This window comes from Orcinus orca, chromosome 7 (assembly GCF_937001465.1).
Source record: "Orcinus orca chromosome 7, mOrcOrc1.1, whole genome shotgun sequence".
NCBI classification, from domain to species: Eukaryota; Metazoa; Chordata; class Mammalia; order Artiodactyla; family Delphinidae; genus Orcinus; species Orcinus orca.
In genome coordinates, this window is record NC_064565.1 from 13,941,956 (window position 1) to 13,959,990 (window position 18,035).

Consider the following 18,035-nt stretch of genomic DNA (forward strand, 5'->3'; position numbering starts at 1 on the left):
TTTCCTTTCCACCAACCTTGCCTCTCGAGTACTGGCTTTCAAGTGGTGAGGAGCCAGACTCCACTTTCAGTAACAATTTGGGTCAGTACTACAACTAAGTGCTGCTTCTACTTGCTTTTTCTCATCTCTTACATGGTTGCTCCCACCTAGTAATATACACATATGCATTTGTCTTCTTAGACCATTAGTTCACCAGCCTAGCTAGAAGCAATTTTGTATGACTCTCTTCTGTTGGCCCTTGGTATCAAGTGTGCTCATTCCTTGGACTGAGTATGAATCAACTCTTAAAAATGTTACCATGATCATTCTAAACCTGTCTTAGAAAACCTCCATGTGTCAGCTCGACAAATGCTCATTGCTTCCAGAGAAACATCTCAATTCCTTGGGCCCTCCTTGAACAAGAGCCTCTGTTTTTCCCATATGTGCCTGCTGTCTTGATCATACATGCTCAAACAAAACTCCTTTGCTGAACTCTTTTTTTGGAACAACGTTGAATGTGCCAGGTTGGGCTCCCATTTCACAAAAATAAGCGGTGTCATTCTCTCTCTCTTCTTGAATTTGGAGCAGTTGTTTTCTATATCAACTACTTTGCCTAAAGTCAAGAGTCGAGTGAAGTGCAGGTGTATTGCCATCTAGATTTCAAATTCTAAAGTGGGAGCAGGTTTAGCATGTATATGCTGAATAAAAACAAATGCACTAACCAACAGTTATCTTCTGTTTTTATCCTGCCCCTTCAACTGGCAGAATCTTGGTATCAGAAGGAAATCCTAGTGGTGGCTTTAATTCCAAAACATAATTTCCCTAAGGATAAGGCATGCATCTGGTTATGTTTTGCCAGATACGGGAATCAATAAACACACACGATGTAAAAATGCAGGTGGCACTAACTGGATGTCTACAAAGTAAAATAGTGATAGTAAGAGCCAATTTGAACTAAGAGCTTACTTCTTATCAAGCACCTTTACCCATTGCATTTCATAGGCATTTTCTGATTTAACCCTTACCACAAACTGTGGTACCCAAACAGAATACCAAGTCTCCTCAGAAAACTGGAAAAGGGTCTGTTGATGATTTAGAATCAGTTAACAACAGATTGAAATTGTTCCCTCGTTTTTTTGGTAGAAATGAATGCTGTGAAAAACTTTTGAAGAAGAATTCAGCCACACTTATCGAGGGCCATTAAAGCATTATTATCATTGGCCTTACCCACATTTTAAAATAAATATTCCAAATGGAGCTGGGGGATGATTATACCCAGAAATATTAAATTTGGCTTTATACATAGTCATTACTAATACTTCATTATTTGCACACATAATATAGTTGTATATCTATAATATCCCCCCAAAATAATAATGGCAAATTATTACAATTAAAATTAAAGTATAAGAATGTGGATGGTATAAATATCAACATACCAAATCAATAATGGTCCTATAGAGCAACAATAACCAATTAGACCATGTGATAGCAAGAAAAAAATCCTACTTAACAACAAAAGCAGCCAAACATCTAGAAATTAACTTAAGATCTATGGCTATAAAAAAGAAAGTAATAACAATTTACCTTGGCTCATAAAGAATAAATAAAGAGATGGAACGTGTTTCCATATAATTTAGCAATGTATAATTATTTCCTTTAATGCAATACAATCCCAGTCAATAACCCAAGAAAATTTGTAACATTCAAGAAAAATTATTTTCATAGAACATGAAAAGCTAATTCTAAAATCCATAAAGAAGGTGGTAGATAATAGTTAACAGAGTGTTAAGAAAAGGAATCAGGTGTGTTTGTGGGGTCGAGGGGAGGGATCGTCCTAATCAAGATCGAAATATGTTCTGTACCCAGTGTCTGCTGCCTGGGGTAGAGACTGCAATTGTGCTGTCCTGGCAGCTTCTTCCTTTTTGTTATGTAAAATTCATTTCTGATAAGCATCAAAATGTACAGTTGCTAAAGTTATGATTATGTATACCTTAATGATTATTAAAGTATTAAAGTATTGAAAAAATTAAAAAAAAATATGTTCTGTAAGTATGATGTTGGCACAGCACCTGGAAAAGAACTATGTAAATAAAACAGAGTGGGAAATTCAGAAATACATTCTTTACACAGAGAGATTTTAAACCTTATAATATATACTGGAGGTCCAAGTAACTAGGTAAAAGAGGAACCATGAAATAAATGGAGATGACAAATAATATTTGGGGAAATAAACAAAATTACAATCCTACCTCAAAACCTTAAACAAATTCCACATGCAATAAAGACATAAAAATGACAACAAACAAAACAACGACACAAAAACTAAAAATATTAGATAAAATATTATATAGCAGATTAAAATAATATGATATTTATACTGACATGCTAAGTTTCCCATGGCATACATTAAGTAAAAAAGCAAACGAAAACAAAAATACAGCAAGCAAGCTGTGGTATAATACACAGAAGTATATTGATTAAGTAAATATATCCACAAATAATAACATTGTATGGTGTTTCCTAAGGGTAGTTAAATGTATGTAACTACTTTGATGCCTGGAAAGTGTCATACTAGGCTAATATTGGTCGTCTCTAAGAAGAGCCCTAAGATTATTATTGAATAATTTTACAGCAAACATGTATTTGTGTACTGACTGTATAATTTAAAATAAATGTTTTCATTTATTATGTATATCATGCATAATCCTGCTTATCTATTTTAGAGGCATTTAAGAAATTATTTCAAGTTTCAAAAGAAACTCCTTGTTATAGAATTATGTATATCTCTAACAATTCTTTATTAATATATGTGGTATTTGGATATTAGCAAACACTTTTCCCAGAATCAGCATGTTTGTGCCTGTGGGGTGGGTTGGAGTATGTATGGGTTTTCTGCAAAGACTGTTTTTTTCCCAAGACTACAGACCAAAAACAAACATTTGCCTTCTTTTTAGCAGAATGGTGGCAGGGCACAAGATTTTGCCCATTCAGAGCACTATATGGATGTTCTATAGAAATCCCCATTTGGTTATTATTTACAATTCAGAGGGAGGCGAAGGAAACAAGCAAGCAATTGAATTGGGCCTGTTTCTGTTGCCCACAGAATTGTGGAGCAGTAGGGAACTAGTTCCACCACAGTTCAAGGTGTCTGATGTAGTGGTCCAACTGTCTTGCTAAAGAAGCCTCTGAATTATTGCTTTGCATCTCATTTGGAGATACCCCTGAGAGAATATCAAGATGATGGGGCAGGCATTTGCAGCAACATGGATGGACCTAGAGATTATCATACTAAGTGAAGTAAGCCAGAAAGAGAAAGACATATATCATATGATATCACTTATATGTGGAATCTGGAAAAATGATACAAATGAACTTATTTACAAAACAGAAACAGACTTACAGACATAGGAAACAAACCTATGGTTACCAAAGGGGAAATGTGAGGGGGAGGGATAAATTAGGTGTTGGGATTAACATATACACACTACTATATATAAAATAGATAAACAATAAGGACCTACTTTATAGCACAGGGAACTCTACTCAATACTCTGTAATAACCTATAGGGGAAAAGAATCTGAAAAAGAATGGATATATCTATATGTATAGCTGAATCACTTTGCCATACACCTGAAATTAACACAACATTGTAAACCGACTACACTCTATCATAAAATAAAAATTAAAAAACAAAAAAATGTTCTGTCAAATGATTTAAAAAAAAAAAAAAGATGATGTGGTAGGAAAGTCTGCCATAATCCTCATCACAGAGTCTGGAATAGTGACAGGAGCCAATTTGACCAGATGAGTCCCATCTCCCAACTCGCAAAGATGAGAGCACAGTCATCCCTCACTTTGCTTCCGTCTGCCACCGTTTTTGAAGATGAAAAATCACTGAGTAAATCACTGTCACCCTCCTTGCAAGAGCAACTGGATAAGAAATATCATAGGAGCTCCAGGTCTTTTCTAGAGTCAGCAGAGAAGCTACTTGCTTCTTCCAGGCTGGCTGCCAGGCCAAGTCATTCCCCAGATGACAGCAGCTTCAGGGTTTCCTGGAAGTTGGGGCCCATGGAAATCACTCTAATTAGTTTTCTCCAGGGAGGCCCTGCTGAGAACAGAGATTCCCTCAGAAGCTGAACCACAGACCCATTCAAGGAAATACGTCAATAAAGTAAAAGCGTATAAGCTTTAAGAATTTTCCCTAATAGTCCCACCTGCCCTAGAGTGATTTTATGGTTGAGCTCAGGAGACCCTGAAATACAAATGGAGCCTACAACTCACTAACGGGATAGTAACAGTGGCAATTCATGGCTAACAGTTCTCACAATCCAGTCTACTAACATTGTCCTGACTTTCTGATGCATGTGTGCAGTAATCACTTTGGGGTTCTTTCTTATTCCAGCTTTTTTTGTGGAAGTGATGGCTGCTATATGACTAGGGATACGTCATCAAATGTGGGAAGCAACTCTCTCCTTTCAGAAAAATTACCTGAAACTTGGAAATAAAGCAAAAAGTGGATGATATTTGTCCAGTGGAGATGCAGATAATTTCTTTCCAGCGTAACAGATAACTCCGAAGATGGCCTGGTGAGCAACGGTTTATATTTAAATCTACAACTTTATTCTAACTTTCGTGTTGTTAAATTCTCTGTACATATGCCAGCTTTTTAGATGCTCTCTGAACTGATTGTGACATCTTAATGGCTTCCTCATTAATTAGAGTGACATAAAATCTTTGACTCATGTTTATTTTCTGTTCACCTGAAATTCATTTTAGCTTTTGGAAGATTAGATTTTAACACATACTACCAGGATCAGTTAAAATGGTGTTACTTATCATTAGAAAATATGAAACTTATGGAAAGGCCTTAATCACACAGTGCACAATAACTGGGGCTAGTAATAACATAATAATAAAATACTAAGGTATCTACAGAACTTTTAGTCTTTTGTAAACATGATTGAAGAGGAGTCTGCCAGGTAGATCAAGGGTGGGGTTGCCCATCCTAGTTTGAGAGTCAGGACCATCAAGAGAATGTGAATCAAAAAATGCAAACTCGACTCTAAGGAAGCAATTGAATTTAAAGGGTGTTTTGGAGAAGAAAGTGGGAGAAAAGGAGGCATTCTTTTATGGTTAATTCTTGGGAGGAATGAAAAAGAAATTTATCTTAAAAAATTACGTTGATTAAAAAATGTGTGTGTGTGTGTGTGTACTGCACAATACATCCATGTGATTGTGCCTCAGGTAGGGTTCTCCAGCAAACAGGCTGTGAGATGAAGTTAAAGGGGCAGGATGTTTTTCAGGGGGAACCATTGGGAACCACACTTTTGAGCCAGAGAGTCAGGAAGCAGAAGTGGGCAAAGGAGTGAGCTCTGGCGCAGGTCTGACAGTCTAGAACAGCCCCACAGAGAGTGCTGGAGCTAGAAAAGTCCATCAGAGATATGCTTCTTTGGACCAAAATGGTTGTGCCTTTGTACCCTGGACTCAAGTGATTATTGTCTGTGGACCTCCCTGGAAGGACGGGACCTTGTCCTGAAGAGATGCAGTAGCTGAAGGGGCAGAGGGAGACTGTCTTCCAAGAGCACTCCCAGCAGCAGGGCCTTCTTGAATGTGGTCCTGGGCAGCACATCCTAGTCTACGCACGTTCCTAAGCCTCTCTACACAGGGGCCTGAGACGACCCTCACCCTTCAGCCTGAGACATGGATGGTGAAGCAGGAAGCTGAATTAAAACATGGCATCTCTCACCTCTTCTACAAAATTGCCTTCCCCAACTCAAGTGTCTCTGAAGCCAAATCCTTTTCTCTCTAAATCAGAAGAAACTTGGTAACACAATGAGAACAGAGTGTAAATCTACCAATAACATGTTCAGAGAGTTCTGACTACATCTTCTTCCCCACCATTGTTCTGCTCCAAGGCTTTCTCACCTCCTCCTCTGAGTCATCAGCTTTGTCTCCAGAGCCTTGGAGAAATGGAAACAGGTTATCGGCAGTGTTGCAGCATCAGTATGCCAGGCTGGGCCCACTCTTTTCTAAACTGGAGCTTCCCTGGTTGTCCTGGTTACATCAGCTCAATGGCGCCTTGGCTTTGGAAAAGACACAACAACTTCTCACCTCCCTCAGTTTGGGTCCTTGAACATCCAGAGTGTACTGTTTTATTTTCCAGAAATATCTGGCTTGAATTTCGTTTTATAATTATCACCCTAGCTCCACATGAACGGTGCTGTCTTAATGTTTTCTTTCTTTACTGAGTTACAGATTTTGATGAATGGCAGTGCCACAGTAACTAGAATAACTGCTTCTACGGTTGAGTTTTTGTGAGGTCCAAATCTCAGGGCTTTTCTCCCTGGGCTGCATGAGAACATGATGCCATGTTGTACCTTTCTTCAAAAACAGATAGTATGCTTTGAGATATGTTTTGTCAAAGGCAGAATTAAAACTTAAAAAAGTGAAACTGTACAAGAAAATTGTACATTCTCCTTCAATGTCACATTACCAATCTAATGCGGCCAGTATAGGATGAAATGAGCTTCAATTAAAGCATAAGAGATTGTAGATAAACATTTCCAAAAGGGTTTTGGAATATTAGGGGGCAGAAAATACTAACATGGGCTATTGGGATGGGTTCATTGTACTCAACTCTCAATATTTGCAAGATGAGACAAAATTTTGTGGAAGGGGTCATTTAATCATTCACTTCTCCGAAAATAAAAAGAACCAGTGTTCCTTCAAAGCACTTTCAAGTTCTAAGAATCTGTTTGTGGAGCAGAAGTGGTGTTGGGGGAAAAAAAAATGCATGAGGAAGCAGGTGGCTCTTCCTCATTTTTTTTTTTTTTTTTTTTTCATTGTAGAAGCGTTGAGTGACTGCCACTTGGTAGATAACAAGGAAGCAAAGCATTCACGGGACTTGCCCGCTAGTGATCTGAGGTCTCCTAAAACTTCTTAAACGAATCAGGACACGTTCTCTTATTTAACTACTATGGGGAATATCAGAACTCATGTATTAATTTTTTTACTAAGCTAATTTTTTTACTAAGATGATTCAAGTATACTTGACATATTAGTTAACTTTGAAAAAATAAACTTGTTGGTAAATCAGACCTTATCATCAGAAATGTATAGGATGCTGAAAAGACAATTTCTTTACTTTTTGTTTCACCATTGACATCCTCCATGTGCAATGGTTTTATGTAACAAATATGCTAAAAGGTGATTTTCCAGTTCTTCCTTAACATGAAAAGGATGTGTATCTCCTCCTGTGCTTTGAGACACAGTACATCTTCCAGACAGAAAACTCTGCTGGCCTGTGTCAGGAAAGCCATCCTTGTGGGGCACTCGCAAGTGTAAATATAAGTGACTATTCCACAAAGAGACTAGCAGTTTCTGAAGCGTCAGGGCAGAGAGCAAATGAGACCCACCTTTCCTGGTTTCACTGCTGACCTCGCTTTTGACACGCTTCACCTGAAAATAATAATAATAATTCCCAACCAGTGTGGAATTAGGAGCAGCACCGTAGGTAGGGGGGAAATCGCTTCAACTTTATGATTTACCAAGTCAGTGAAATACTTCCCCCAAGGAGTTCTAAGTGGGAGTTACTTCAGTTTTTGACACAAATAAAGCAGCTGAGCCAAAAAAAAGAAAAAATAAAGAAAAAGGTCCATAAAAGGCCAAAAAGATAAGAAGAAAGTAAAGCAACACAAAAATGAGACTCACAGGCTCACAGCTTTACAAAATGTCCATTCTATAATTGCAACATATTTGGAAAGATGGGGTGTCAGATTTGGGGACAAAGAAATACTTTCTTTGCTGTGACATCCACATGGGCATGAGGGTAAGGATGATTGTCATGCTTAATATACAGATGGAGATGGGACATCCTCAAGTTGTAAGGGATCAGTTACCAGACTCATCTATTTCATTCTGCAAATAATAAAGACAATGAATCCACTTAGACTAGTTATTTCTCTACCAGGGTCCCATGGCCTGTTGGCAGTTGACCTGGAGTTCTTACCCAGATCTCTTCATTTCATTTTCAGCCATAAGTGCTAGTTCTTGGATTTCTCTTGCCTTTTCCTCATATTAACTTGAAAAGCTAGTAGGGAAGAGCAAAGCGAGGGATGATACTGCCAAGAGTTTTAAAGCTGAAACTACCCCAAGCTTGCAGTGCACATTTCAGAAGCTCTGTGTTATGAAGCTTCTCCTACTCTATTCAAGAAATGCGACCAGTGAAATGGCATGGTTGCAATTGTCCCTAACTATCAGGGAAATAAAAGCTTGAAGTTAAAATAGTGATTCTGGGAATCCAGCATGCATTGACTCAGGTATCAGCACTTCAACTTGTCACATTCCAATGACAGGGGCAGTGCTAAGAGATATATCCATTCTATAAAATTCAACCTGTTTCTGCTACTCGGAAAGCACTCACAAGCACAGCAGCAATGCCAGTGATTACCATACTTGAACGATGCTATGTTTTGACTGAAAGATCCTTCAGAGGTAAAAGGTATCTAGACAGACATATCCAAATTAATATTTAAGTACTGTCACAATCAATCTATCCCAGTAAAAATAGATAATGAACAAGGACCTACTGTATAGCACAGGAAACTATACTCAATAACCTATGTGGGTAAAGAATCTGGGAAAGAATGTGTATATGTATACGTATACGGAATCCCTTTGTTGTACACCTGAAATTAACACAACATTGTAAATCAAATATACTTTAATTAAAAAAAATTTTAAACAGCACACCACAATCATATCTTTTTCTGCCTAGCAAATATAAAAATCCAGTGACTCAAATTTTCTGAATGATAGAGAATGCAATTCGTCATTTTGGCTGCTCTAGCTAAGTAGAGGCCTTTTTTTTTAAACCACTGAATCATACAAACTGGAAATATTGGGACTTCAATTTTTTTGGCCACCTGACACTTCTAAACAGGTTGAACACTAAACAACAAAATTCAAACCAACAAACTAAAATGGCCTCCAACAGCATGTTTTTCTTCTTCAAGTACATAAAGACAAATTCAATAAATCAGAGTACCATCTGAGATGGAGCCTGTTGGGAAGAAACATACCAGAAGCAGGTGCTCTTGCTGCAGCTGACCTTGGCTCCAGCTAGAGCAAGGTATCTCTCCAAACCCCTAGATATGCTCTTACTCATTGCATTTGTGATCAGTTAACAGAAACATCTAGAGATAAAAACCCGCAAGGAAACACAGCTGCCTCTTTTCCCTTTCGACTTGCACAAAGTTTGTCACATATTCAGATCATTCACATATGATAATTTCATAACTACATGAAATTTGCATGAAGGGATTAAAAAAATTCCATCTTTATATACACCTTTCAGCCAGAAAGATTCATCAGTACTGCCTGAAGATAAATTAAACTTTGGCATGGAATATAATTTATGAAAATTGCAAACTACTTGAATTGATTACACCAAAAAAGACATTAAATATTGATGACTAGCAATCTTATTCAGAGCAATAAAATGTGATGTTTAAATAGAATGAAAACATCAATATAAATTTAAAAAATATTTTAATACTAAATCATATCACTGATGTAGGTTAATTGAGTACTTTTTCATCATAAAATCATTTTTAATCACTTATATCTGAGCTTCTGATGGATAGGTAAAACATGATAGATGAAGAAAGAAATATGATTCCTGTTGGAAAGAGAGATTACAGATTCTCTTACTTCTTTTCTTTTAGCTGGTATGGTCTTAGTGACAGATTTCCTCAGAGTTAAAAGTTGCACAAACCCAAACTTAAAAGAAGCAAGTAAGAAACACCCATTGATTGCTGATGGCATTTCATTACTAGCAGTAAAGCTATGTAGTGTGAGAATTGGTAAAATAAATACATAAGGAAAGAAAAGTAAATCTGGGTATACTGGCAAATTTTACAACTAATTTATGCTACTGTTCTAAGCATCTGAGTTTCAAGTTTTATGTAAGAGCAGTGCCTTGGTTTTGCTAATAATACAATATCCCTAACATTTACAACTCTATTTGTTTTTAAAGCTTTATAAGCCCTGCTCAACCTACTTTCAAAAAATCCTTTCTAAACTGTAGCTATAAGGCAGACGTTTCCTACCTGGACTAGTGTGGCTAAACTCTCTCTCCCTCTCTCTTTCTGCCTCTTTGTCTCTCTCGCACAGCACACACACACACACACACACACACACACAGAGTGAGCTCTTTGAAAAGAAGTTTCATTGCACAAGTCATCTTTCAATTCCCACCATCTGACGAGGTGCCTGATTTGTTTTAGGTGCTCACTGACTGCTTATGGAATGAATGAATGATTCAGTGAATGATGTTTGAGCCTTCCCAGGCCCTACTGCCAGCAGTGGCAGCCAGTTCAGAGGAACAACTTATCTAAAGGTTGATTCTGAGTCTCATGGTGGAAATGACCAGTGGAGAGACGTCTGCTTAGGGACCAGGGCTGCTTTTCTGTGCAAGTTATCAGGCAGCCGCCTAAGCGACGTTGATTTCAGGGAGTATCAAAGAAGCTCGCAGTTTAAAAACAAATAGCTCCCTCCACCACCATATTACTGATGCCCTAAATCCCTTGGAGATGCTGTAATGTATTTCATTACATGGTTATCAATAATTATCTGGAGTCAGGTATCAATAGGAAGGGTGAATGGTAGCCCACTGACTTAAAGTCAACTTCTAATAAGGTTTAAATAGCTGATACATCCTTTTTTCTAAGAGTAGGTTTTGATTATAGGGATGAAAAGTAATAGAGGTTCCCGGACATCTGAGAATATAATATGTACAAGGAGAAAAAATACAAATAGAGTTTGAAACCCCCTCAAACTTTGCTAAGAGATGACATAATCTTCCATTGTTGTAGCTAATAAATCTAGTAAGGAAGAATCTGCGAAATTACGTTTATAATTATAAATGCCTTATGGAATATTTTAATCATTTCCCAGGTCTAAATTAAAATAGTAATTTTCCTTGGGCCTGGTTCCACAGTGGTTTTGTAGGGTTTTTAGCACACAGGGCACCTTAAGATGTCCCCTACCTACAAACAGCTGGCTGTTGAGCTGTAACCGGAAATGACCCTCCTCTGAGGTCTCCCTGGTCATCCTTGGGAGGTTGTCCACCTGGAGTGAGGTCTCCTTGAGGTTCCTCTCGGCCCGGACATAATGCCATTGGTTGTCATTCAGAGGAGAAGAGGACTGGACTATGAGCTCTATGGGGCCATTCCCAACATCAATGGCAAAAGTGATCTCGGAAGGAGCTGAAACCAGAAAGGAAACAGGTAAAAAGATGAAGGGAGTTGTCAGTGCATTTAGGGCACAAGCATACACTGAACGAATGATAAAAACTATCGTACATCAACAGCTAGGTAGAGAGGACTTCAGATGAAATCTCCTCAGTATAAAAACTACCATTAATGGTAATAACTACCAACTACTAAATCTCAAGCTCTTTTTTTTGTCCCAGTTGGTTCTCATTGTGAGAATTCAAGAAATAGGATAGGGACCAGGGTCACTGATGCTGATCTGACAAAATGCACCTGCTCCAAGGTTCTGGGTTTTCTGGATCTCTTCTGACTTCAACTGTGTCCTCATGGACAGCTATAGATACTTGGTTAGCTAAGCAGCTACACTCCTGCGAGGAGAAGACCACATCCTGGAAAGTCCAGTGCTTGGTATTATTCATTATGCATGTTATAATAATGTATTTCATATATATATATATATATATATATATAAAAACATTATTATGTGTATTATATATATTATTATTCTAAAATGTGTTATTTCATCAATACATATGATACAAGAATTCATGCTATTCCTATGACTTTTTTTTTAAAAGGAGGCTCAGAAATTTTAAGTGCCTTGTCTGCATCACTGCAAGTGGCAGTGTCTGGGAACAAACACAACCCTATCCCCCCAACTCGCCATGCAGGCCTCCTTCCATGACCCTTTCTGCCCTTCTATAGCAATCTGCTTATCGTACAAGACAGGAAAGAGCCAGTCAGGGGTAATGTTACCTGTGATGATGATGATGTTGATGATGATGATGACAGGAAGATAATAGTGGTGGTCATGATGGTGATAGTTGTGGTGGTGATGATGGTGGTGATGGTGATAGGGATGATGATAGTGGTGGTGATGGTGATGGTGGTGATGCTGATGGTGGTGATAATGTTGATGGTGGTGAAGGTGATATGGTGATGGTGATTGTGGTGATGGTAGTAGTGAGGATGGTGGCGATGGTGATGGTGGTGATAGTGGTGATGGCGGTGGTCATGGTGATGATGGGGATGGTGACAGTGGTGTTATCACCATTAACAGAGAGAGAGAGAAGTAGCAGCAGCACAGTAGTACAATGCACTCTGAGGAGCACTGCCCATAGATTATCTCATTTTAATCCTCAAAGCAACTCTATGAGAAAGGTCTCATTTTCATGCACATTTTATGGGTGAGAAAATGAAAGTTCAGAGAAATAGAAATAATTTGCTTGAAGCTGCCTAGAGAGTAAGTAGAATCTGACTCCAAAAGTATAATCTCCATCTTTCTTCTCTATTTTAGTATACCTTCTTGTATTTTCTTTTATTATGTAAGAATTCTAAATCTGAAGGATGTGGAGAGGTAAATTATAAATTAAAGTTGAGGGGAAGACAGTCCTCTCTCAGGAAGAGGAGCCTTCATATTCCAGACCTTCCCTTCCTTATCAGCACCTTGTGATGGCCCCCCTCCTTTACACCCGAGATAGGACATGTGTATTTCTTTGACAAGGTCATCAACTAACAGATCTGAATATTCAGCAATACCAAAGGTCAGTCATCACCCTGGACCACTCCTTTCTCAGGCTTTAAACCCTAACAGAAAGCCAGCCTTGGTATAAGAAGCCCCCAATATGCAGAATTTCAAGTAGCAGAGAGTTTGAATTGCTCGCCTTCCTGGTGAATGTGAGCCCTGACTGCAAAGAGAGGCAATAAGATAGAAGCTTTACAAATGGGATTTGAGACCTGGACTCTGGCACCCTCCATGACCTGAGGTAAGTTTTCGAGCTTGTCACCTCTTACTTTTATCCTTTGTAAAATGGGAATAAAAACAATACCTAATTGTCAGGTTGTTTATAAATTCATCCCGACAATGTTCTTAGAACTGTGCCTGGCGTGTAGGATGTACTCAACAATGATAGCTATTGTTATTATTATCATCACTGTGGCATGGTTCACCAACCCACGTCAGTTGTCTTTGGCTCATAAACCCATGCATTAACGGAAACAGAATTGAAGGGAGCAAATCAGATTCAACAATTGAAAGATTAAATAAGAGTGAAGTTAGCCCTTTGAGCCATTGCCTGTTTCTTATCAGGCCACCAATGCTACCTTGCAGCCCTGCTTATCTTGAGACCAAATAAACAATTACTGAGATATTGAGCATAAGTGTATTTCTCTCTAAAAACATAGGTAAAAACTCTTGAGGTTGAAGGGGAGGAATGCTAAAGATTTTCCTAAAAGCCTTCCTGCAAAGCTGGTCTTGTGGATATCCAGTTCCATGCAGACAGCACATCTCTGTGGAAGGAAGGCTTGCTCCACTGCTGTGACGGCCTGCCACCCCCTGTCACCACTACCTCCTTGTTAGTTTCTGGTCTGCACTTATCTCTGCCCCTGCATTTATCCCTCTGTTGTATAATGATCTGGTTATAGTCTGTCTCCCCAGCTAGTCTGCAACTTATAGATGAATTGGACACCCAGAACCTAGGATTGGGCCTTGTATACAGGAAGCTCCCATCAAACTAAAATTTCATTCATTAAAATGTTACCCTGTACACACTAAATGCAATTTTGTAATTTTCTTTCTTTCTTTCTTTATTTTTAGTTTTATACCAAGGTGTTAGGTTCCTTAAAAACCTTCTAAAATTATTATTATTTAACTTTATTCAAGTCACTATTAAAGATATACTATGTTCAACTCACTCCTCCTAGAACTAGGGGAGAATCAGTGAAATGCAATAATAATAGCTAACATTCATTGAGCGCTTAGCATGACCCAGGCACTCTGCTAAGCATTTTTCATGAATCAACTCCCTACAATCATATGAGAAAGGTAATATTTTACAGAGGAGGGAACTGACCCACAGATAGCTGAGAAGCTGCTCTAACCCAGAGGGGGCAGAGTCAGGATTTAAATCCAGGTGATGTGTCTCTGGAGCTCACTTTTTAACCCACTTGTCCTATGAGAAAACCACCATCCCCAAAACCTATGCAGTCCCTACCTGGCAGTCAAAGCTAGATATATAATATGGGTGCCTGGAAAAAACTGAATGAAAATAAATGTAAGTACATGGTGATACCTCCAACACTGGCTAGTGACTTGGAAGACAGGACACCTGAGGCCAATGTCAACTAGATCTCATTTTCTGGGGGGATGGGCATAGCTCAGTGGTTCTAAATGGGAAAGCTGGAGGTCCAGTGGCAGCATTTCCTCTATCATGAATTTACCATCTTCTCCCCACAACTGTCTGACAAATATCCACCCTTATCATTTACATCCTATGGTTCAAGACAACGCGAAGGAGTCACTGGAGTCTTTCAGTGGGTTTTTACCCAGCCAGGACCTGTGCTAAGCAGAGATGAATGAAACAAAATGAGCTCATGGTGTACTTTTGAGAAGACTGACCAAGAAGGGGCATGTCAAGTGGAGGAAACTGCCACAAGCATGAGAGATTGTACACCAAGTGGTCCTAGGAGATGAGAAGATGCTTTCTAAGTCTCCTGTACAATGCTCTTCCTTCCTCAAACTGTGACACCATCTCTGTGTTCTCAGCCCTGCACAGGTCAGGCATGTGAGATGTCTCAGGCACCATAATGGAATAAAGAAGAAGATGCAAGGCCTTAATGTAGTCTCCTAACCTCTCTGACCTCCCATGTATTCATCTGTAGAATGAGAAGTAAATGAATATTGTTAAACATTTTTGGAGACATGGACTCTTGGAGGCGCTGATGGCAGCTGTGGCTCCTATTCCAGAAAAAAAGCACACACAGTTTTACATTAAGTTGTAAAGACCTGCTGAATGTCCTATGCCTCAAAACATGGAGGAAAATCATGCTATTTTCTCACCTTCTAACATTCTTGGCTCTTGAGACAGTTTTGCAAAGCAGAGTAGGGAGTTGTTTGAATGAACAGAGAATTGAATCCTGGATTCTGAATCTTACTGGGTGATGCTGGGTGTGTTATTTACCCTCTCAAGGCTCACCTTCCTCATCTGCATATTGGACTGTGAGTTGAACATGAAAATCATAATGCAATATCTTGATGATTATAGATGAGATTATTTGAAAACAAAATTAATTAATTAATTTGAAAACAAAATTAATTAATTTGTTAGAATTAATCTTTCCTATTCTTGAGGATCTGAGGATTATATCTTCAAGTTACCATCACAGTTGGTAATATTATTGATATGATACATTTGAAAGTCAGAACTCAAATTTCTAGATATATAGATATAGATGAGGACATAGATATAGATATAGATTTAGTTGTTCCTCCATCCCTCCTCCCCTCTCTACCAAGAGGACAAACATTAATCACCTGGAGACAACGTTAGACCCTATCAGCCTCGAGATGCCACCAGAAGAATCTACATAACAAACTTGACTAACTAGCTTTTATCTCTACTTTCAAAGCCTAAAACTGCTTTCCTTTATCCTATTATTTTTCCAAAAATTTATTGTTCTTTCTTATAGATGTCATATGAACTGGAGGTCTAAGTCACCTCGTTGAGTCACTCCTTTCCTCTGGGTATCTCCCATCCCTACATGAGGTATACATGTTAATAAACTTCTGTTTGTTTTTCCTCTTGTTATTCTGTCTTTTATCACATGGTTCTCAGCCAAGAACTCAGACTTTTAGGAATGAAAATGATTTTTTTTTTCCCCTACAGGCTTTAAGGTCAGCTAGCTGCCCCTACCACCCAAGGGGTAAGGCTGGGCTCTGGCAAAACCAGTCTGAAATCTTTACTTCCCTGTCTAGAGGCATTTGTTCCTAGGTAGTCAGAGGAGTTGCATATCAGGAGGATTGTGTGGACAGCTGGCAAAGAAGTGCTTTCCCACCAGCTGAAATGTGGCTCCTTCTTGAGGGAAAGATAGCCTTGATGGAAGTAGAGATTCAGAAGTCAGAGCAGGGAGAGAAATAAATTAGACCACTGCTAACATTTGTTAAACTCCTGAATCCAACCAGAAATAAAGTGCCCCACCAATTCCGGACTTGGTCACCTGTCCTGGTACCAATAAATTCCCATCCTTGTGTCTATCAGTTAAGATTGTATTTTCTTTTAATTGCAGCCAAATGCATCTGATCGACATATGGGCATCAACAATTCCATTTTCATAAATAAGCACTGAAGGGGTGAGGAACTTGCTCACAATTAGAGTTAGAGAAACAGAAATTAGAATACACATTGGATTCTCACCAGTAGTCTCTTTCCGCTATGCCATACTGATCGCAACAGCCATTTCCTTCTCGTCCCCCATCCACTCCAAAATATCTGTTTCAACCTGCACAGCCATTATGAACTAATTGTCAAAATAGCTATTTTTTTCTCAGTCTCATTTGGAACAAATCCATTAAGACTTGAGGACATAATGAAGCATCTTGCCTTTCATAGAATATGGACTAATCTTAAAGCTACAAAATTCAAATGTCTTAGTTGGAAGTGACCCAGAAAGAAATAAATTGAAAATTTTATGTAAACTTCTTGTTCCCTGTCCAGCAATTCGGATACATCAATTTTGAAAACTTCTGTTCGGATAGTTACAGAGGAATACTCCTTGGGGATGAGGAAGAGATCTACTTGAGAAATCTACTATATTTATGTGAAGGCCATTTTCTTTCTAAGAAGATGATCTGTAGAGGAATCTTACTATGAACACTTTAGGGTGAAAATTCCATCTGTGTAAAAGACATAGGTTGAGTGCAGCTGTTAGTAAGAAATGCAAGATAAGCCCCATTTGTTTGTCTGTTTTTCCTTTTAAATAATAACAATAAAACAAAATATTTTGAAAATTTTGAGGCCTCGTACTTTAAAAAAGTTTGTACAAAATCTTCCTCTTTCAAAAAATACATATTCTCTGATCTGGTGAAAAAGTGTGCACTGAACAATGACATCAATGGATTTTAAATTTTTATCAGATTTAATACCACTTGCACTGAAAACATTTTTGTGCAACCCAAAGGACAAAATATAGTATGAGGAAGTTCAAACAAATTGGACACTGAAATATAATTAACACGAAATCATCACTCATTACCTTGTGATAATATGCCATGACATTTGCTGCTGCTTTAATGAATCGAAAGGCCTTAGGGCCTGATTGTTATTAAATTTACATTGAGGTTATTATATCCATATGATGAAATGGCTGGCACTCAACTCCACATATTTAAAGCCTGGCCAAGGTAGCTATGAGGGATCTTATTTCACACTAAAGCCACAAGAGCTTCCTGCCATTAATAGTCTAAATCATTGGAGTAAAAGGAGATTACAACTACCAGTTAAAGAGATGCCTTTCCTTGTATTGGGCTGTAGCTGCAGAAGAAACATTTAGCTGCTCTGTGCTCTGCAGGAGACCTGTACCTTCAGCCATCTCCTCCAGCCAGCACCTTTGTCTCTTTTTCTGGAGGTCTCAAATTTCCACGTTTCTGTTGCTAAAACTTTATTACTTAGGTTTTCAAGGGTATTTCATGCTGTCACATTATTATTGTAATATGGTCAATTGCCACAATCAAATCATAGAAAACATGTATTTAAAACCAGGTAAATGAGGCACATAACGAAAAGCATAAGTCTTCATGGTCATGGCTTTAATAAGGGCTAGATGGCGGGAGCAGTCCAGCTTGTGTATAAGAAAGAAGTGGGTATAATGAATGCAGAGAATCAGAAAACTAGCAAAAGCAACTAAAAGTAGATCTTTTTTTTATTATTGCCACACAACAGTAATTCTAAATAATGTCAGCAATGAAACATTCCTCCACCGGGGGTGGGGGGGGAACTTTTGTA

The 18,035-nt window shown here is 38.4% G+C and overlaps 1 protein-coding gene across 1 annotated transcript in view; it reads right to left on the reverse strand.

The window, feature by feature from the left end:
* CNTNAP5 (contactin associated protein family member 5) overlaps positions 1 to 18,035 on the reverse strand; it is a 903,219-nt gene that overhangs the window by 127,514 nt on the left and 757,670 nt on the right. Inside the window, exon 17 of the mRNA XM_033400123.2 lies at positions 11,032 to 11,250. Within this exon, the coding sequence (XP_033256014.1) occupies positions 11,032 to 11,250 (219 nt within the window). The remainder of the gene's footprint in view (positions 1 to 11,031; positions 11,251 to 18,035) is intronic.